Below are 23,127 nucleotides of genomic sequence, written 5' to 3'. Positions count from 1 at the left end.
ACACTCTCTCCAATTCACTACTCTGTCTCTCTCTATACCTCTCTCAATCTATCCTCTATCTCCACTCTCCGACTCATCCCAAACCTTATTCTACTACTATGATCTCCAAAGTAACCCTCCCTAGACTCCTCATTCCTCTATCCTTCCTGGCTCACACCTAACCTCAGTTTACTACCATGATATCCCAAACAACCGTAATACATTTTCCCTCATGCATCTGTCCTTTGACTCATCCCAAACCTTTTTACTACTATCATCTCCCTAATCCCTTTCTACAGACTCTTCCCTTCCCTGATTTACTCATCCCAAAACTCCTCTTACTACTATATGATCTCACAATTAACACTTTCTGGCTTCTTTCCTCTTCTATCCCTCCCTTATTCTATTCAATCCAACTAACACGCTCACTTGTCCACTGCTTAAAATTCCTCATATTGTCCTATACTAATACTATACTCACATGTAACTGTACTAATCCACCACTAATCCTTTTGGGTTCCGGAGTAGCATGCTACTCACCAAAAATTGCTTTGACTCCTCTTCAGGTGTAGTAAGTGCTTTATAAATACAATTACAATCAGGATGGTGGGACTGTTCATATGTTTTACTCTAACGGTCACAATCCTCTCTGTATTATGTTTCATCTGCCTAATAATTGCAGCTCATGCTTTTTATCAACTGATGCGATTGTTTCAATAAATATATTAAAACTTATCCTGCATCTCTTTGTCTGCCTTCATATGTATAAGACTTTGTGTAACTGAGAGAAAGGGGTATGATCTGTCCACCAAGACTTCCCTGAGGAGTCAGTGTCATATTTCTAGGCTGACGCATCACATTTACCTTTTAGGTTTCGGTGAGATGCTGATACGTAGCCGACAAAGTCAGGCTGACAGCTTTCAGTCGGTGTGGGACTGACTCAGTCACCCACAATCGGTGGTGCTGCCGCTCTAAACTAAGAAGTCTTACCCCCATGTTAAGAGACCACGAAACATGATGTCATGATTCGGGTATTCTTGAGTGAAACCACTCAGGAGTTGGATAAAGATATAAGAGAAGAGGAGATCATTCAAGTCATAAGAGCTCAACAATTGGAGAAAGCATGTGGGACTAACGGCCTTCCAAAAGAACTATGTAAGGGATTGGCCTTTACATCGGGCAGGCATAGAGGCACCTTACATAAGAGCAGAACCCCATGCAGTCGAAGACTCCATCCAAGAAGGACAAGTCTATGGAACTGAATGCCTTCTCAAAGTTCAGAAGTAGCAGGGCGAAAGGGCCCCGGAGTTCCCGGGCACGTATCAGCACTATGAGTGTTTGTCTAATACAGTGGCGAGTGCCAAATCCTGGCTTGAACTGCATTGGTCAGGGTGCGATAGTCTGTTTATGACTTGGGTAAGTCAGAGGGCTAGGGGTTTTGAAAATATTGTAAGTTCCATATTTATCAGAGAGATGGAGCAGAATGCTTCACTTTGGGGATCAGGGCTAATTGACTTAGTAATAATCACAATGGTTGCCACATCCATCTCCGGGGGAATGCCCTAGTATTGCAGGCCTATTGGTGTACAGCTAGAAGATGTGGAGCAAGAGTCTCATGGTATTTGCGGTATTACTCAGAGGGGAACCCACCGGGACCCAGCGTCTTCCCAGTATTCAGTGCTGGGATCGCCTCCTCCACTTCCTTGACAGTAAGGACAGCTTCCAGGGCTGACCTCAGTGTTGCAGATAATGAAGGGAAAGGGACCTCTGTCAGCAGTGGAGTGTGCAGTTCACCTGTGGATGGAGTGGTAGGTATATTTCCCAGTAGTACAAAGCAAATGCCACAGTGATCACCAGCAATCTGTGGACCATTTGGCCTGACTGATTTTGGATTGTAGGTACCACCCTAAGGGCCAGGTCCCTAGCGATCAGCCAGCAGACCAGCTTCCTATTCCTATTGCGTTTTCATAAACTTGTTGAGTCATGGTCCTCCAGCATTGAAAGGCCTCCTCTAGGGTTACCTGTTTCAATGAGACTTGAGCTTGCACCAGTCTACGGCGAGAGCTGTCAGACGTTGCTTGGGGATTGTGGGGCCTGCCTCTCCAACCTAAATATTTGGTCTCTCAGAGTCCGACCACCATCTTGGTCTGCTCAACCACGTGCCCCATTTACCACACACACTTATGGGTGAAAATGAAAATGTCACTTACCCAGTGTACATCTGTTCGTGGCATCAGTCGCTGGAGATTCACATGTTCTGCATAGCTCGCCATCTGGTGTTGGGTCGGAGTGTTACAAGTTGTTTTTCTTCGAAGAAGTCTTTCGAGTCACGGGACCGAGTGACTCCTCCTTCTGTCTCCATTGCGCATGGGCGTCGACTCCATCTTCGATTGTTTTCCCCGCAGAGGGTGAGGTAGGAGTTGTATTGTAGTAATAGTGCCCATGCAATGGAGTGACTAAGTATGTACCTATTTAAGGCTAAAATAATCTATATACAAATATACAAAGTTGAAGCTAACTTCCTAATTGCTACAGGCTCCCGGGGAGGTGGGTGGGCACATGTGAATCTCCAGCGACTGATGCCACGAACAGATGTACACTGGGTAAGTGACATTTTCAGTTCGATGGCATCTGTCGCTGTAGATACACATGTTCTGCATAGACTAGTAAGCAGTTATCTCCCCAAAAGCGGTGGTTCAGCCTGTAGGAATGGAAGTGGTTTGAAATAACGTTCTTAACACGGCTTGACCTACTGTGGCTTGCTGTGCGGATAGCACGTCTACACAGTAGTGCTTGGTGAACGTGTGTGGCATAGACCATGTGGCTGCCTTACATATTTCTTGCATTGGGATGTTTCCTAGAAAGGCCATGGTAGCACCTTTTTTTCTGGTTGAGTGTGCCCTTGGTGTAATGGGCAGTTGTCGTTTTGCTTTAAGGTAGCAGATTTGGATGCATTTAACTATCCATCTGGCTATACCTTGTTTTGATATTGGGTTTCCTGCATGAGGTTTTTGGAATGCAATAAATAGTTGTTTAGTCTTTCTGATGTTTTTCGTTCTGTCAATGTAGTACATTAATGCTCTTTTGACATCTAATGTATGTAGTGCCCTCTCAGCTATGGAATCTGGCTGTGGGAAGAACACTGGTAGTTCCACTGTTTGATTTAGGTGGAACGGTGAAATAACCTTTGGTAAAAATGTAGGATTAGTCCTTAGGACGACTTTATTTTTGTGTAGTTGTATAAAAGGTTCTTGTATTGTAAACGCATGAATTTCGCTTACTCTTCTTAGAGATGTAATGGCGATGAGAAATGCAACCTTCCAGGTGAGGAACTGTATTTCGCAAGAGTGCATGGGTTCAAAAGGTGGACCCATGAGCCTTGTTAAGACAACATTTAAGTTCCATGAAGGAACAGGTGGTGTTCTTGGTGGTATAATTCTTTTAAGCCCTTCCATGAATGCTTTAATGACTGGTATCCTATATAGGGAAGTTGAATAGGTAGTCTGCAGGTATGCAGATATTGCCGCAAGGTGTATTTTAATGGAAGAGAAGGCTAGGCTAGATTTCTGTAAGTGAAGCAAGTATCCCACTACATCCTTTGGAGTTGCGTGTATAGGTTGGATCTGATTATGATGGCAGTAACAGACAAACCTCTTCCATTTACTTGCATAGCAGTGCCTAGTGGACGGCCTGCTGGCTTGCTTTATGACTTCCATACATTCTTGGGTAAGTTGTAAGTGTCCGAATTCTAGGATTTCAGGAGCCAGATTGCTAGATTCAGCGATGCTGGATCTGGATGTCTGATCTGTCGGTTGTGTTGTGTTGTGTTAACAGATCCGGCCTGTTGGGCAATTTGATGTGGGGTACTACTGATAGGTCTAGCAGTGTTGTGTACCAGGGTTGCCTTGCCCAAGTTGGTGCTATTAAAATGAGTTTGAGTTTGTTTTGACTCAATTTGTTTACCAGATAAGGAAGGAGAGGGAGAGGAGGAAAAGCGTAGGCAAATATCCCTGACCAGTTCATCCATAGGGCATTGCCTTGGGACTGCCTGTGTGGGTATCTGGATGCGAAGTTTTGGCATTTTGCGTTCTCTCTTGTTGCAAACAAGTCTATTTGAGGTGTTCCCCAGAGTTTGAAGTAAGTGTTTAGAACTTGGGGGTGAATTTCCCATTCGTGGACTTGTTGGTGATCGAGAGAGATTGTCTGCAAGTTGATTCTGGATCCCTGGAATAAACTGCGCTATTAGGCGAATGTGGTTGTGAATTGCCCATCGCCATATTTTCTGTGCTAGAAGACTCAACTGCGTTGAGTGTCCCCCCCCCCCTGTTTGTTTAGATAATACATAGTTGTCATGTTGTCTGTTTTGACAAGAATGTATTTGTGAGTTATAATTGGTTGGAAAGCCCGCAATGCGTGAAAAACTGCTAGCATTTCTAGGTGATTTATATGCAGTTTTGTTTGATGTACGTTCCATTGTCCTTGTATGCTGTGTTGATCGAGGTGTGCTCCCCACCCTGTCATGGAAGCATCTGTTGTTATTACGTATTGTGGCACTGGGTCTTGGAATGGCCGCCCTTTGTTTAAATTTATACTGTTCCACCATAGAAGCGAGAGGTAAGTTTGGCGGTCTATCAACACCAGATCTAGAAGGTGACCCTGTGCTTGTGACCATTGTGATGCTAGGCACTGTTGTAAGGGCCTCATGTGTAGTCTTGCGTTCGGGACAATGGCTATGCATGAAGACATCATGCCTAGGAGTTGTAATATCATCTTTGCTTGTATTGTTTGTGTTGGATACATGCGTTGTATGATCTTGTTGAAATTTTGAATTCTTTGTGGACTTGGAGTGGCTACTCCTTTTGTTGTGTCTATTATGGCTCCCAGGTATTGTTGTACTTTGCACGGCAAAATGTTGGATTTTGCAAAGTTGACGGTGAAACCTAGTTTGTAGAGGGTTTGTATGATTTGATTTGTGTGTTGTAAGCACTTTGTTAGTGAATTGGTTTTGATTAGCCAATCGTCTAGATACGGGAATACATGTATTTGCTGCCTTCTGGTGTGTGCAGCCACTACTGCTAGACATTTTGTAAAGACTCTTGGTGCGGTTGTTAAACCAAAAGGCAATACTTTGAATTGGTAATGTATTCCTTTGAATACGAACCGTAGGTATTTTCTGTGAGATGGATGTATTGGTATATGAAAATACGCGTCTTTGAGGTCTAAGGTTGTCATGTAGTCCTGTAGTTTTAGCAATGGTAACACCTCTTGTAGCGTGACCATGTGAAAGTGGTCTGATTTGATGTAGGTGTTTAGTATTCTGAGGTCTAGGATTGGTCTCAGTGTTTTGTCCTTTTTTGGTATTAAGAAGTACAGTGAATAGACTCCTGTGTTTGTTTGTGTGATTGGTACTAATTCGATTGCATTCTTTTGCAATAGTGCTTGAACTTCTATTTCCAGAAGGTCGGAATGTTGTTTTGACAATTTCTGTGCTTTTGGTGGTATGTTTGGAGGGAATTGTAGGAATTCTATGCAATAACCATGTTGGATAATTGCTAAGACCCAAGTGTCTGTAGTTATTTCCTCCCATGCTTTGTAATAATGACCTATTCTTCCCCGCACCGGTGTTGTGTGGAGGGGGTGAGTGACATCTGAGTCACTGCTTGGTTGTAGGGGTTTTGGGGCTTTGAAATTTTCCTCTATTCCTAGGGAATTCCCCTCCTCTGTATTGGCCCCGAAAGCCTCCCCTGTACTGTCCCTGGTAGCTGGACGGTGGTGCCTGCGAGGTGCTGGCTTGTGTGGCCTGACCCCGAAACCCCCCTCGAAAGGGTGTCTTGCGGAAGGTGCTGTAGGTTCCTCTGCTCTGCGGGGAGTAGAGTGCGCCCATGGCTTTAGCAGTGTCAGTGTCTTTTTTAAGTTTTTCGATTGCCGTGTCCACTTCTGGTCCGAACAGTTGTTTTTCGTTGAATGGCATATTGAGCACTGCCTGCTGTATCTCTGGTTTGAACCCAGACGTTCTTAGCCATGCGTGCCTTCTAATGGTCACAGATGTATTAATTGTTCTTGCAGCTGTATCTGCTGCGTCCATAGAAGATCGTATCTGTTTATTTGATATGTTCTGTCCTTCCTCAACCACCTGCTTTGCCCTTTTTTGAAGTTCCTTGGGTAGATGCTCGATGAGGTGTTGCATCTCATCCCAATGGGCTCTGTCATAGCGCGCAAGTAGTGCTTGAGAGTTAGCGATCCGCCACTGGTTTGCAGCTTGTACTGCGACTCTTTTCCCAGCTGCATCGAACTTGCGGCTCTCTTTATCTGGGGGTGGTGCGTCCCCAGATGTGTGGGAGTTGGCTCTCTTCCGAGCTGCTCCCACTACGACGGAATCTGGTGGCAGCTGTGTGGTGATGAAAACAGGGTCTGTAGGAGGTGCTTTATATTTCTTGTCCACCCTTGGCGTTATTGCCCTACTTTTGACCGGCTCCTTGAAGATTTCCTTTGCGTGCCGAAGCATACCTGGCAGCATAGGCAGGCTTTGGTAGGAGCTGTGGGTGGAGGAGAGGGTGTTGAATAAAAAGTCATCCTCGACTTGTTCTGAGTGGAGGTTTACGTTGTGGAATTGTGCTGCTCTAGCCACCACTTGAGAATATGCTGTGCTGTCTTCAGGTGGTGAGGGCTTTGTTGGATATGCCTCCGGACTGTTGTCCGACACTGGGGCGTCATATAAGTCCCAAGCGTCTTGATCCTGGTCACCATAGCTCATGGTGGTGTGAGCCGGGGAATGTGACGGAGTTTGCGCTGGTGAGACGTTAATTACAGGTGGAGGAGAGGGTGGCGGAGTCACCTTTTTCACCATTTTTGTTTGTGGCGCCTGGTCTGTTTGAAACTCCAGTCTCCTTTTTCTCCTAATAGGGGGAAGGGTGCTTATTCTTCCTGTTCCCTGCTGTATGAAAATACGTTTTTGCGTATGGTCCACTTCGGTGGATTGCAGCTCTTCCTCAAACCTATGCTTTCGCATCTGAGAGGACAGTGATTGCTCCTCTGTATAAGAGCCTGGACCTGGGTCGGTTACGGGTTGTTTCGGCACCGAAACCCTGCCTGTATCTTTTTTCGGCTCAGAGGTGGCTTTTTTCTTTTTTGGAGCCGAAACCTCTCGGCGTCGATCTTCGTCGGTGCCGCTGTCTCGCCGTCAAGCCGTTTCTACACCGCTATCTCGGTGTCGTTGCTTCTCTCCAGCACTTTCTCGATCCCGAGAAGGCTGCGTGCCGGTGTCTCGACCGGAGTCGGACGATCTCGACACTGTTTTGGCCTTTTTCGGTGCCGATGGTCGGTCACCGAACTTATGGGTGGAGCCATGGCCTGGTGGCAGTGGCGTCCCCTGGGCCTTGTCACTTTTTTTATGTGTTGTTTTCGACGTCTTACTCACGGTTCTTTGATCGTCGAATTCCTCGGAGTCCGATTCGTGGATCGAAAAGGTTTCTTCTTCCTCTCGTTCCTCGAACTCTCGGTGCGCTGTCGGCGTGGACGCCATCTGAAGTCTCCTGGCTCGACGGTCACGGAGTGTCTTTCGGGACCGGAACGCGCGACAGGCTTCGCAAGTCTCTTCACTGTGCTCAGGTGACAGGCACAGGTTACAGACCAAATGTTGGTCTGTATACGGGTATTTGTTGTGGCATTTGGGACAAAAACGGAACGGGGTCCGTTCCATCGGCGGTGTTGGACACGCGGTCGGGCCGACCAGGCCCCGACGGGGGCTCGAAAACTACCCCGAAGGGCACCGGAGTGCGTCGATCTTCGATGCGGTGTTGAATCTAACTACGCCGATCCCGAACGCAACAATACCGACGAAAATCTTCCGAAATCTACTAACTTTCCGTTCCGAAACTCGGAGCGACAGGAACACGTCCGAACCCGATGGCGGAAAGAAAACAATCGAAGATGGAGTCGACGCCCATGCGCAATGGAGACAGAAGGAGGAGTCACTCGGTCCCGTGACTCGAAAGACTTCTTCGAAGAAAAACAACTTGTAACACTCCGACCCAACACCAGATGGCGAGCTATGCAGAACATGTGTATCTACAGCGACAGATGCCATCGAACAAGAAGATTCTTAATTATTTGAGTTTGTTTTCTCAGGTTCTGAAGGTTTTTGTTAAAGGCTAGCTTTCACCCCTTGAGTGAGTGTTCTGAACCTGGTATTAGTTCCGTTATTCTGCCCCCTTTTGGGACCTCTACCTAACAGTTTATTAAGATGGTCTGTAAAGCTGCTCATTAAAAATGAACATAACCATATATATATTCCAGCAGGCTTTCTAAAGAGACTTAATAATACCATTTGCATCAAGTGTAGTTTGAGACCCCTCAGCCACTTAGCACTGCCCCGTGGGTGTTTATCCTGGACCCCACTTCCAAACAAGATCTACTTGCAACTTCTGTGTACCTCACAGATCGCTCTAGGTCTGCCAGTTTTCTTACATTGTGGTCCATTTATCAGGACCACATAACTTATTTGTTCAGCCATCATGCACCAGTACATATCCTTTGTCCACTCATCTAGTTCCACTGGGCAAGGAGCAACCCACTGACAGGCAATATTATTTTTTGCAGTCATCAGTTCGGGGGGGAGGGAGGGTCGGGGGTAGCGAGGATTAGCAATCTGGGGTATTTCGATGGACCCTCTCTCCCACATAGGGCTGCCTTAGGTGAGTCTGGCACGCATTGTCCTGTAACCTGTCACAGAAAAGCTTGGATGCCACCCCCAAAGGGCCCCAGAGCAGAAGGACATGCCCAAAGTAGATGAAGGAATGTGCCCTTCTGCCCACAGTCAATTATACAAATGTCAGATGTCTCTTGCCTCATTTTAATATTGCAGCTCTAGTCTACTAGGATCTATGTAGTCACCCTCCAAAGTCATCTCTCCAGCCTGCTTCTTAAATGGGTAAGCGGATCCAATGAGTTGTTAATCATTTTCTTATACATGACAGATATGGCTTGTTTCGTTCAGAGCTTGCTTAGAAGACAATCTGCTAATGGAAAGGGTTCATCTATTTCTGCTGCTCCATGAATTTGTGCTTGCTGTGAGTGCCAGGTCTGCACATACCTAAAGAACTTGGTGTTTGCTAATTCATATTCCTCCTGTAAAGTCTTGGATGGAATTTGGTCCATCTTCCTTCATATGTCTCCTGATGTTCTGGTTCCGATTTTATCCCAGTGAGCTTCCTCACCTTTAATAGGGAATCTCTGCCCCAAAGGAGGTTCCCAGCATTAGTTTCTTGTCCCATATCTACCAGGATGTCGCTGTCCCAAACGGGGGTTACCAACATTAGTTTTTTGTCCCACCCTAGGTATTTAGTAACCACTTTCCAGATGTCCTTTACCACACTTGTGTGGGTGGGAAGGCTTCTTGCAAACATCGATCTATACAGGGCTGTTGGGTAGCCCCTCTCCCCCATAGCCTTTCAGTCAGCTCTCAGTGATGTCTCATCCTGGGAGCCATGTCCATTCATTAATCACAATAATTTGTGAATCCCAGTAATATTTCTGGATGTCTGGGAGTGTGATGCACTCATCATAAACTCCCCTCATGAGCATGGCGAGGGCAATTCTTGCCGCCCCTCTGTTCCACAGAAGTCGAAGCTCCACTTCCACCCACACATACATACAATTCTTGGGGGATCCTAAATGGGTGTTCTGTAGTACATAAAGCAGTTTAGAGAGGGTGATCATTTTATAAAATGCAGCATGACCCCTCATGTACTGGGGGAGAACTCCAGTGTTTAACATCCCTTTTAAACTGGAGTAAATTCTTCGTCAAGAACCGTTCTTTTGTAATAAAACCTTCCCAGTCTATTGCTGTCTTATCAATCTGATCCAGATGAATGGAGTCCTGTCCGAACCCTTTCATCTCTGCAGGAGAACCTGCTAGAAGTGTCCACTTTCGCCACTTCTTTTTAGCCTTACCACTGAACCGTTGGCTAGTTTTGGGCTGGGATTGGCGAGACAGCTTTGGGGACAAAATTGCACTCAACACCAACAATGGCATGCTGTTCCTAATAAATCCCAGTCTATTGGCACCCCACTAACCAAGGCTGCTAGACTGCTACAAAGAGGAATTGGGTCTACAATTAAATAAAGTCAAATTTCTCCTGGTTCCAGTTTTTGGTGACACAAAATTCATCTCCTGGCAAACCATACCGATCCAGAGTCTTAGTTTTAAATACCAGAGTGTCATGACAGCCCTCAAGCCCAAGCTTAGATGGAGCCTGAATTTAGGCCCACTCATTACAGGATAAAAAAATAACCCCTCATGCTGCTCACCATTCTGGGGAGTCTACCTTTTTAAAATGATGTTCCTCTCCAGATTCCTATATGCCCTCCAAAACTTCCCAATGCTGATCCCTAACACCTGGGTTCAAGACCCTGATTGCGGATATTCACTCTTTCCTGTGCACTAACAATACCTGCAGCATAGCCATGACCAAATGCCGATTTTCAACTTATGACGGAGGAATGTGAATTGTTGACATACAACTGTACTCTTGAGCTGCCAACATCATGGTGGCAAACAACTGAATGTGTGGAGGCTGGAGTGACCCGGCATGCCATGTGGAACTCTCTAAATTGGGGCTGGATAAGGTGATGGGACTGCTGTATGGAAACTCAATTCCCCAAGACCTCCTTGACATTACAAGAATAGTGTTCTTAAATTGGCAAGCAACTGTGCACTCCACAGGTTGGGCAGATAGATGAGCCATCCAGGCTCCCCTTTGGCACTGCCAATTTTCCGCCTAACGGTGTAATTGGAGGGGTTCGCCAAATGCGACAAGATTGTGATTTCAACCCTGGGAGATGTTTAGCATGGGTTTCGCCTGTGCACCTTTCAGGAACTGCAGGCTCAGTTCTGCTGCTCCTAGAATCAGATCTAGAAGTACCTCCAACTCCAACATGCCCTAGCAGAATATAAAATGGAACCCCTTAGAGGCTAAACTGCTTATGGGAAATGTCGTAAAGGGAGGAGTGTCTTAAATCTACTGGATATTAGTGCTTAACGCATCTGACCTTCTGGGTCCCCCTCAGACACAATTGGGAAAGCTGGGTGGGACACCCCAAAGACACTGATTGGTGTGAGGCCTGCATGGCCGCCTCCGAATAGGCAATTTCCTCCCACCTCCAGCTGACACAGCTGCACTTCCTCCTACCTCCTACTTTGAGCCTCAACGCCTCTGGCATTTGGGTCAGGTGACAACCCCTGCTTGCCAACACTATAACTACTCCACAGCTGATTTTTATCATGTGACCAGGTACTGCCCTTGCATTGGCGACTTCTGGAACCAGATTGGTAACTCCCTTTCCCAGAGTATTAGGATACCAAGTCACCCTGACAACCAAGTCTGTCCTACTAGGAATCCTGGAGGATCTTGGGAACAGTACGGCGGAAAAGATGATGGTGGGTAAAGCCACCATAGTGGCGAAAAGAGGCATAGCCAGAGCTTGGAACAGCCGGCAGCCCCCCACGCTGACTTTGTGGTGCAAAGGAGTAGACTGGTGTGTGCAGCAAGAGGAACCCATATATATGTAGCACAGGGATGCCCTCAGAAACACTGCAAATTTTGGGGCAGATGGTAGGAATACTACAGGCTATGCCTTAATATGGCGCAAGCTTAGCTATGCTTTGGTCTGAACTGTGTGTAAAAAAACTGTGTGCTGTCTAGAGCTGCTGGTATTTTACACTGCTTACTCTGTCTGTCAGGAATGTCTAAAAACGGCAATAACAAGTGGCTATCAAAACAAATGGGCAAAACAGGAATCCTAAACTCTATTAACTGAAATTTGCGATATTCAATGGTGAAATTAAGTTCAAAGTCAAGAAACATTGAACAGGTGTTAACTGTGCCACATTCCTGTGAACACCCATGCTCTGACCTAACTCACTGTAGTAATGCAAAAAAGGAAACAGTTCCTACGGAAAAATTAGAAATTATCATTTAGAACCCCAGGGGAAGGCAAAGAGGGGGACAAAACCCAAGGAAAAGAAGGGGCCGGGTCACTTGATCGAATATCTGAGTGATCAGAAGATAGAGCCCTCACACACCCGAATGGGTGTCATGCTTCATTATTGGGCTGCTCCTCACACTGGGGAAGCACTGTAATGCCCAACCGTCCCCGGTAAGTGGCTCTTTGTCGGCGGTCTTCTGATTTGCCGCAATGATGAATGTAGTGGAGGTTGTAGTGAGTTTAGGGTGGTGTGCTAGGTGGAGTGCTAAGTGAATTAAAACTGTCAGAGGGTACCCAGTCGATTTTAATGAGGTAGTCCCTTTGGCAGAGATAAAAACAAAAAAGAATGCTGTTGCATGGTCTAAATGGACCTTGACAGCTTTACAGTGAGTATTGTGTGGTCAACATGTTTCACGCCTTGCGGCCCAACTGCAGCTTCAGCATTTCTTTAGGACCAAGAGGATAGCTCCTACCCTACACCTAAATGGGATTTGTGACCTATGAAATTATGCCCTTTGTACGTATATATATCTGTGAGTGAACACAACATGTTAGGGGTGCAATGTCGCTCTATGAAAAAGCACAATGCCCCCCTCCGATCTCAGTAACCGTTCTGTATCCCTCTACGGGTTCATGCAAAAAGCAGGCTCAAGTGTAGCTTGTGCAAACGGTTCTCACTGGTTTGAAGAGCAACTCAGATCAATGTCTTTATAGATTTTCAAATAGTCTCAAATGGGAGCTTTGGGCTTGCTGAGCACCTTAGTCTTGTGTCTCACTGGTTCAGGCTTTGCCCGCAGTTTACCAGCTTTGTTCATGGTAGTATGGGCTGTGCAGTGGCTGCAGGTTGAAGAACTGCTCTCATAGCTTGATTGTTCTTCGGCAGGAGTTTGATCTGTACTCTGGGCATAGATCCACCCTCATGGCTTGACTCTTCTTTCACATCAGAGCTGTGATGATAGCCTTGCTCAGGACAAGGTCTATGAAAGTCTCAAGGAGGTCACTTGTGCAGCTGTGCCTGACCTCAGCAGTGCAGAACTCCTGGTTGGCTCCACAGCAGTGGCAATTGCGGCCCCCCTGGACAAGTTTATTGCGGTGATGACTTTCAGGGCAGTTGTGACATCTAGGCCGATCACCACCTGGTTATCATCAACTTTCCTGAAACAGTAACCCTGGTCAGACAAATAACTCTCACCTTGAAGTTCCTCACACCATCCCTGATCTCCACCAAACACCAGTGCTGAGGAAGAACTAATCAGCAGCCTTTCTTTGTAAATAAGGCCTTAATGGAAAAGGCCTCCACAGTAGAGATTCACCAAACTCCGCACACTGTCACCACCGCTTTATGTGATGCACCCAGAGGATAGACAGTAGTCCACTGCCTACCAGGAGAGTCCTGGGTCTCTGCTCACACATTACATGAACATAACACCAGAGTCAAAATAAAAATCAGGATGCAAGTTAAACATGCAGTCAGGCACTCGAGGCAGGGACACATGCTCGTTTACCATGCAGGGGACATTTGTATTCCAATAACACCTCTGACATTTATTCTTTCACCTCTAGATTTCTCTTTTCGTCATGTTTCCTTGATGGTCAGGCTCCAGATTTCTTTTCCATTTTCTCCACTGCTGGCACTAGTTTGATTTTATGGTCTTAGATGGAATCCAACATGTGCTGTTTTGTCAACTGGGCAACAGTGTCTCTAGTCGCACACTTATTGTCATGAACATTCACAAGCAGAACTGAAGGATGCCTCCTGCCTTACTCTTCTTCACCCTCATCTGGCGATATCAAAGTGGCACTACGTTTTTTTCATCCTCTGCTTTTCTGTGTTACACAGTTTCCAACTCCTTCAGCCGCACAAGGACTTCAGCCTACACACATCCAGCTTCTACTCAACAAATAATTGGCTGCACCATGTCATTCATCCCTCCGTTGTGATAACAGCAGGACCCTAATAACATTACCACCCATTTGTGCCAATGGACATGTATACCTTATGTTAGTTTTTAACCACAGCTTCTCTTTTCTAGACAAGGTATGCCCTGTACAATTTACTAGTTTCTTACTCCACACCCGTAGCTCTGCCTCCTATCGCCTTCTTGACTCTACTGCTCTCTCCCTTCAATTTTCCACTGCTTATGCGAGACATTCAAATCCCCTGTGGAAGCTACTTAAGATCACAACTCAGTCATTTTGTTCACACTGAATAACTGTTATGGCCTCAAGCGTGCAATTCCTTTAACCTTATTTGTTTGTGATGCAGGTTTATCTTTACTTTACGTTCAGCTTCTAGGTCAGTTCTGCCTAGCAACAGGAGCATCTATAGGGCATTTCTCTTCTATTCATGCACTGTCATTCACTTTTTACCTGTAACAGTATGGTGGCATTCGTAGGCCATGGCTCTGTCAGCTTGTTTCCCCACCCTGGGCTCCTCCTCTCCATTTAACTTCCTCTGTCACAGCACTTTCAGTGTATGGTTGTAGGTAGTCCCTCGGTGTTATTGGGGTTTGCCTCCGCCGTTGCCCACAATGACCTCGTCTCTCCCCATTCTCACATTCCGCTATGTCTGACATAGCAAGGCTGCCTCATAAGCCTCTGCTGTCCCTCTATGTGCACCAGTCAAGACCAGCCTTCCCAAACACCCCTAGACTTCACAGCTCTGCTTTACCTTGGCATCAGAGTCTTCCTATGCTGCCATTTCCAGAGTGAATGTGTACCAAAGGCACTCATCTGCATCTGCCATTATTTCTCCCAAGGCAAGTTTCTGCAATGTTTTTTCTATCACTAAATGGTTTTCTTTTGGATACAATAGCAATGAGGTATTTATGTCTCTAGACCCTGGGGGATGTGGGCTTCTAAGTTTTCTGATTTTAACAGTGGCATGTGGGGTCACCTTAGGATTGGATCACCCAAGAGGTCAGCATTATGAATCCTTATTGCTTGGGGCCCCCTCGAAGTCTGTCAGAAGTAAGATCTCAAATTTACCAAATATTATTTTAGTCTTGTGAATCAGCACCATTAGACAACAATTTAAGTTGTAAAAAGGATGGAAAGACTGGCTTTGATAATACCGGTGCCAATATTCTCTCTCTCATTTATAACTCAATTGGGCAACTATTGAACCATCTGGTATTAGAAGGCTAAAGAATCTCCTTGTGAAATAATTACACTAGCTGATTCTTAAGAACACTTATTTTTAGATAATTAAATTAATCTTCAAATAAATAAACTCAGTCCTAATCTGTTTCAACCTGTCTTGATCCATCCATGGGCTGTGTGAGAAGCTTCTACTTTAACTCTTCCTATTCTTACTTACTAATGAGTGGAAATAAAGCATACATTATCGTCATAAATTATCAAAATCTTGCAGTCCATCGACAAACAAGTATGCAAATAAGCACTGTTAATAAATAACACCCCACTCGCCCCTTTGGAAAAGATTGACAAAGTCAATCCCTTGTCATTGTCAGGTTTCCTTACATAGTAAACTGATATTACAAGTTTGACTCCAAAAAGTTAATACCTTGACCTTAGACGCATGCAAGTGGAAAGATGTAGATGAGAAAAGTGTTGGCTGGTGTCGCTAAACCTGGAAAGGACACCGGCTGCTTTTATTAATAATAATAAAAAAATATATTAAAAAAGTGAAAGGAAAACACTGGGGAGTGTGCAATGGTTCCCTGGATCACTCTATGTTACTCCTGGGACAGCTACCCCGTTGTGCATCAGTTACTAGGCTAACTTTCTCAGAAGGTTGGAAAACCTCCTGCCTCTGGAAAGGATGCACTGAGGGTTGAATGGGACAGAAGAGTTTTCACTGTGAGTTCACATTCCTTTAATGTGAATTCTTCTTTAAAGCAGACCATATCCCTGAATGAGACATAACCACATTAAAAATGTATAGTTTGCAGGAGAGGCACCAGGGGAGCATATACTGGCCCCCTTGACCACTGTATTTCCTCCATCTATCCCACCAAGGCCAACATTCTGTCTACAAATCGACTCGGATGCTGGTAAATGATCAATGGTTTGAGACAACAACCACAGTTATAAACCACTGATGCACACCATTGTGACTCTCAAATGGAAGGAGCGCACCTGATTTGCCTTCACATTCTTTAATTTTGCACAACTAAGTGAAAATGAGATGCTCTGGGTCACAGGGGCTCCCAAATTCCATAGTAGACGAGATAAAGGTGGTGGCAACCCTTATGTATTTTATTAAGTGTATGGCAGAATTTTGTTGTTACTATACACAGGTTCACATTCACCTGAAAGACTGGGAAACACAATGTTATAACTAGTGAAACTGTTTTGTGGATCAAAATGTACAAGGTGTAAACCTTTGGGAAGTCACAAGTGACTGTGTTCTGAGAAGGTGGATTCTGACAGGGTAATCTCCTAAGGATAACTAAATTGACAGTCCACCATGACAGGTCTGATAGAAGCCTTGGATGATTAAGTTGCTGGTTTACCTAAAGTCTGTTTTCTGACCTCACAGAAGGGAGATGAGCATTGCTAGACCCATCTTCATGTGGCTGCAATGAGGGAATACTTGGAAGAATAAGTTGATGAATGTAACCATTCTCTGGAAGCAGCTAACAGAAGCCTTCTAACAGCGCTATGTCATACTGGCGCAGTAGCTGGTATCTAAGGGTGATTTAATAGACACATTTCAATACATTTGGGTTGTAAAAGCAATAAAGGAGTTGGATGTATTCAAAGAGGAGTTGTCCTAGAATAGGAGTTGTCCTAGAATTGGATTTGGCAGTTAATTGTCAGCAGTCATATTTTCCTCAGGGAAGCACACTAAAACATTACCATCTTTCCACCATGAATGCCAAAGACAAAATCAGTTCTTTGATTCAAATGGCCACTAAATATACATAGTATATGGGCTGGAACAGCAGGGAAGCATATGAATGAGAGCTGCTGTCAATATTTATAAATGTAGGTCTCATATTGTTCCATATGATCACTGTTGATATCAAACTTATAAACACCTTTGCTGATACTCCCACATAAGCAATCTACTCAACTACTGATGGGGTTTCAGCCACAGTGATTATCCTAAATCAGATAAAATAAAAAACATATTTAGATTCTAGAGCCCCAGCGTATTTGGCTATTGAGTTTCTTTAGTGTCAATTCAATGGCATCAAAAACCACCCTTTGCACTTCCATCATCAAGTAGGTAATAATGTTTGAAATCCTGCAACTAGTAAGCGTAAAGCAGCCAGAATTTTAACACATTAGGTCAAATTAAGCACCAAATCTTCTGTCTGATCTAAACCTCCAGACGTCCTATGCTACTACTGTCAGAAGGAAAACCTCTCTCGAATGCATGGCATGCCTTTTTACCAAAAACAGACAATTAAGATGCTGTTTGCTCCTAATATTTAAGGCCTAATCTATATTACTAACATTCTACTTAGGGGTTTACACATGGGTATGAACCTAGAAGGGTGTTGAATGTCATGACCGACAAGTTTGAAGTAGGAATGAGTATATCAATTTCGCTACATGGTGTCAAAAATCCAAAACTGTGGAGTTGTATTTGCTGATGTAAACTTGTGCAGGTCAAGGCAGGAGCTTTTCCAATTTCTCACAACATATTTTTCCAACTAGCCAAACATTTAGGCACATATAGACCTGCACTTTTCCCCTGCCTGCTCGAGATTCTACAACTTCTAAGTGCTTGGAGACTGTATGTAGCGCTTGCTTCAAGTCAAAGGAAAGATACTAAAGGACGTAATCCATAAATATGTGTTTTTGTGAAGTATTGTTTTAACTCAGTCTTAGACTGCATCATCGGATTTTACTTTTAATAAAATTGTTCATCTGGAAATTTTCAGATGGATACAAAAGAGGTTTCTGTGGGCCAAGACTGTAGACATCCATTTCACAGGCGTGCACCAAACTGAAGTAAATTGAAGAGAAATGCTTGCTTCCAATCATGATGCAAAGTAATGTCAGATTATTGTGCATATGAAAGTAAGCATTCTTCATGTCCACAGAACAGACAGCACCCTCTCTACCAGAAGACCAACCATGTTCTGATGTATCACCAGGTAGAACAACTGTTACGTTATGCAGGTTTTTAATTTCTAAAGGTCATCATTCTCCTTTCCTTTTTCAATTCATTTGTACCAGAAAGTATTGAAAATACACACACACAATTAATTTAAAGGGACCTCTTCCACTCCCCTTTTTGCACTGACTTAGTAAGTTCTGATGTTTCAAATTCTACTTTTAGTGGGATGTGGTAAGCTTTCTTTTAGAATTTGAATGTCTGCCCAACTTTGAGAATTCAGCAGATATTGATGGTCTTGGGGTAGACAAAGATCTGTATTTGAGGGCCTTCAGAGCGGTTCTTAGGGTTGATAGATGCCTAGGTCCAAACACATGAGGAGTCACCTTCATAAAATAGGCAAGAGATATTGCCAGGGAAGCAGCAATGGGTTCTTAAGACCATAGAGCTAAATGGTCTGAAATAATTTCAATGTGAGCAACCGGGGGCTTATCTTTTCACCAGTAAAGCTGTGGTCAAGGTTGAATGTTTCATGCTCTGTATCCCCTTAGAAGGCCATCCCCTGACGAATGGCTATGTTTAAGCCACAAGGAGAGTTCTGGAAGAAAAGGATTATACTAGAAGCAAAGACATACCTCATCACTCTTTGCCATAAGAAGCAGGATTTCCTTTTCTTGGAAAGCATGCAGTCTCATGGACTTTGATTTCTTCATCCTGCTTAGAGATATTCATCACAGTGTTCCTCTACATGGCATGTTTATAAGCAATAAATCAGTTCTACTGTGGATTCTCAAGGGGAAAAATATACTGCAGAATGTGTTACATACGCATTACTTTTTCTCTGTGTTTAACTTTTTTATGAAAGTAGTTCCAGACCGCATCATCTGATTTTATTTTTGATTAAATTGTTTGTCTGCAAATTTCCAGAAGGATACAAAAGTGGTTCAGGTGGACCAAGACTGTAGCCAAAAGTGCCTCAAACAATCTTGAGGCAAACTGCTCCTTGTATCAATACACTGAAATGGCCTCTTCCAAGATACGTTCTACCATCCCCATGAACACCCTCAAATTCAAATACAGCATCAGCGCCTACTTCGCCTCCAGCACTAGCTTGATCAGCTTCTATCACTCATGGTGTTATCATATGGGTCCCGAACATCATGCTCTCCATCTGGACTAACACACAACTACTGATCACAAAGAACTGTGCTCTGCCTTCTTCCCCACATATTTAGTGCAAGTTACTGCATTGTGTCCTAGGAACTGCAGTCTGTTTGGGATGCTAACCCAATATTTAATAATGTAGAAAGTACTGAAGAGTAGTATTTATTTTCTCAAACCACGCAGGATAATCAGTAGTATTCTGTCTCCCGTTTCCCCCATAAATTAGCCCTGAATATCAGATTGGTAACTGTATAAAGAGGCAAAATAACAAAAATATATTAACTTTGGGACTGACTACCATAGAAGCATTAGAACACTATCTTTGGCTTGATTTGGAACTATGAAGTAACACTGAGGACTGATGCCCTGGCACAAGGATAAATATAGTAAAAGCAATGCAAAGACAGCACAGAAACATCAAAAGAACGAACTGAGCCACTGAACAGAGAAGTCTATATTTAGAAAAATAGCTTCTACTTATGATTTGATTTGAAAATGTAGAGTTTGTGATTACTGAGACGAACATCTGCAGGTTAACAAACAATTTAGTACACATGTCTGGAATACCAAATCCAGCACCACCAGAACTACAAAATTACACAGATAACACCTGACATGATTTCCAAATAAGCAGTATGTGAACAAGGATGTCTTTTTGGGACACTACAAAAGGTCGACAGTACATTTCATAAAGCCCCAATTGTGTCCAAAGGTCCACGGCATTTGACGAACTTAGAGAAGTTTTGGAGTTACCTCTGCATCGTATCGGACAGCAGCAGAGAGCAATGAGAAGGCATTTTCGACAGTAATTCCTCTCTTTATGATATGCTGGCACAGCTTTTTCAATCTATTTTCACAGTACGAAGTAGCCAAATCTAGTAGCCCTAAAAATGAAAATACAACACACCATAAACACTATGACAATGATACATTTTGTATTTCTGAAGGTTTTCTATAATTTGTCACGCATACATTTTCCAACAATAAAGTAATTGACAGCAGTTCATTCCTTCCGGAGTGGGCAGTTTTGTAGTCTTTCAAGTTTCTGATACTAGTACTGTTTAGAGGGTTATATTTATACATTTTACATATTTCTCACAGTCCAAAACCAAAGGATTTGCAATGAGTTTTTGATCACCCAATCGAGTCTGCGTCGAAGTAGATAAAACATAAATTGATCATATTTTGCTTGTTTCCCTTTTTCCATTTGGGTTATATCCTTTGTTCTATCACATAACTGTTTTAACAATGCATGACAGAAACAGACTACTCGCTATTATTATACAAACAAGAAACGAAAGCAAATGTGAAAGTGAGATTCACAAAACAAAGTGTGCCTTCAAGTTTTACTTAGGTGTGAATAGAGTTGAATTAGTGGTTTGAAATCCCAAGTACTATTTTGCAGAAATAGATTTACTGATATTTCTGACCAAAAATTCGACTCGCAAGTGGGGGAAACCTGTTAAATTTTAAGTTAAGTGTTTGAGAAGGGAGTAAACATTCATAAAATAATTAATCTGTGGGTATTCCTAAACATTTGCAACGTTTTTCACAAACATTTTACATAACATTTTGCATATCTACACAGTTTAGTGGAACTATGTAGCCACCGCACCATTCCTCCAAACTCACAGCTTCTCCCCCGATTTACAGGTGGGGGAACTACAGCGTTTCAGATGGCCGCGCCTTAGCTGCATCTCCCCCTTAAATGCCTGACCTTAAGCCCCATCCTCTACAAGGCCATGAGGACACAGTATAGGTCACCTCGCCCTCTTCAGGGCAGGACGACCATCAATTAGGCACCGCGTGCCACGTGTAGGCAGTTTTAGAGTGACTCGGGATAAAAGAATAAGGGGGAAATTATACGCAAGATAGAAGCAGGTACATTTACAGCTCCCAGGCAGCTTCATTTCATGTCCTGTAAAGATCCACAAAGGGAAAAGAGGTGTGCACTCAATCTGTCAAAATATGAGTCACCGGGAGCATAGCATCTACGTGTTCATAGATCAGGAATTTAAAGGGACATGGGTAATAAGAGAGGTGTGGTAGTGATTTCTGGAGTTAATGTATCTAACCTTCGTGCTGGTGCAATGTAAAACATTTAACAATCTTGAACAGATCAGAGTCAGCTCAGCCAACTACCAAGTCAAAAGTAAAATGTAGATTTCGCTGCTGCCGCTAAATATGGGGCCTGATTCACAAATATTTTGCTGTCACGTACTGTTACAGTACTCCTGATTTATAGAAGTAAGGCAGGAGTACTCCTTGTTTACTCCTGAAATTCATGAGTAAGCTAACAGCAATACAAGAGTTAATAACACTTACACACCGGTCTTGTGTAGAGGGACCTATGTGTCTAATCTGATATAGACAAAACCTCGCTTTCAAATATACAGGGAGTGCAGAATTATTAGGCAAATGAGTATTTTGACCACATCATCCTCTTTATGCATGTTGTCTTACTCCAAGCTGTATAGGCTTGAAAGCCTACTACCAATTAAGCATATTAGGTGATGTGCATCTCTGTAATGAGAAGGGGTGTGGTCTAATGACATCAACACCCTATATCAGGTGTGCATAATTATTAGGCAACTTCCTTTCCTTTGGCAAAATGGGTCAAAAGAAGGACTTGACAGGCTCAGAAAAGTCAAAAATAGTGAGATATCTTGCAGAGGGATGCAGCACTCTTAAAATTGCAAAGCTTCTGAAGCGTGATCATCGAACAATCAAGCGTTTCATTCAAAATAGTCAACAGGGTCGCAAGAAGCGTGTGGAAAAACCCAGGCGCAAAATAACTGCCCATGTACTGAGAAAAGTCAAGCGTGCAGCTGCCACGATGCCACTTGCCACCAATTTGGCCATATTTCAGAGCTGCAACATCACTGGAGTGCACAAAAGAACAAGGTGTGCAATACTCAGAGACATGGCCAAGGTAAGAAAGGCTGAAAGACGACCACCACTGAACAAGACACACAAGCTGAAACGTCAAGACTGGGCCAAGAAATATCTCAAGACTGATTTTTCTAAGGTTTTATGGACTGATGAAATGAGAGTGAGTCTTGATGGGCCAGATGGATGGGCCCGTGGCTGGATTGGTAAAGGGCAGAGAGCTCCAGTCTGACTCAGACGCCAGCAAGGTGGAGGTGGAGTACTGGTTTGGGCTGGTATCATCAAAGATGAGCTTGTGGGGCCTTTTCGGGTTGAGGATGGAGTCAAGCTCAACTCCCAGTCCTACTGCCAGTTCCTGGAAGACACCTTCTTCAAGCAGTGGTACAGGAAGAAGTCTGCATCCTTCAAGAAAAACATGATTTTCATGCAGGACAATGCTCCATCACACGCGTCCAAGTACTCCACAGCGTGGCTGGCAAGAAAGGGTATAAAAGAAGGAAATCTAATGACATGGCCTCCTTGTTCACCTGATCTGAACCCCATTGAGAACCTGTGGTCCATCATCAAATGTGAGATTTACAAGGAGGGAAAACAGTACACCTCTCTGAACAGTGTCTGGGAGGCTGTGGTTGCTGCTGCACGCAATGTTGATGGTGAACAGATCAAAACACTGACAGAATCCATGGATGGCAGGCTTTTGAGTGTCCTTGCAAAGAAAGGTGGCTATATTGGTCACTGATTTGTTTTTGTTTTGTTTTTGAATGTCAGAAATGTATATTTGTGAATGTTGAGATGTTATATTGGTTTCACTGGTAATAATAAATAATTGAAATGGGTATATATTTGTTTTTTGTTAAGTTGCCTAATAATTATGCACAGTAATAGTCACCTGCACACACAGATATCCCCCTAACATAGCTAAAACTAAAAACAAACTAAAAACTACTTTCAAAAATATTCAGCTTTGATATTAATGAGTTTTTTGGGTTCATTGAGAACATGGTTGTTGTTCAATAATAAAATTAATCCTCAAAAATACAACTTGCCTAATAATTCTGCACTCCCTGTATATGGCT

General features: G+C 43.7%; 1 protein-coding gene across 3 annotated transcripts in view; it reads right to left on the bottom strand.

Annotated features, from left to right (window-relative positions):
• RCBTB1 (RCC1 and BTB domain containing protein 1) overlaps positions 1-23,127 on the bottom strand; it is a 330,491-nt gene that overhangs the window by 78,810 nt on the left and 228,554 nt on the right. For all 3 annotated transcript variants that reach the window (XM_069205364.1, XM_069205366.1, XM_069205365.1), the window contains exon 11: positions 19,916-20,046. In XM_069205364.1, coding sequence (XP_069061465.1) covers positions 19,916-20,046 — 131 coding nt within the window. The remainder of the gene's footprint in view (positions 1-19,915; positions 20,047-23,127) is intronic.

Source organism: Pleurodeles waltl, chromosome 8 (genome assembly GCF_031143425.1).
Source record: "Pleurodeles waltl isolate 20211129_DDA chromosome 8, aPleWal1.hap1.20221129, whole genome shotgun sequence".
NCBI lineage: Eukaryota > Metazoa > Chordata > Amphibia > Caudata > Salamandridae > Pleurodeles > Pleurodeles waltl.
The sequence above is the reverse complement of the archived record's forward strand: the minus strand, read 5'-3'. Positions and strand labels throughout refer to the sequence as shown.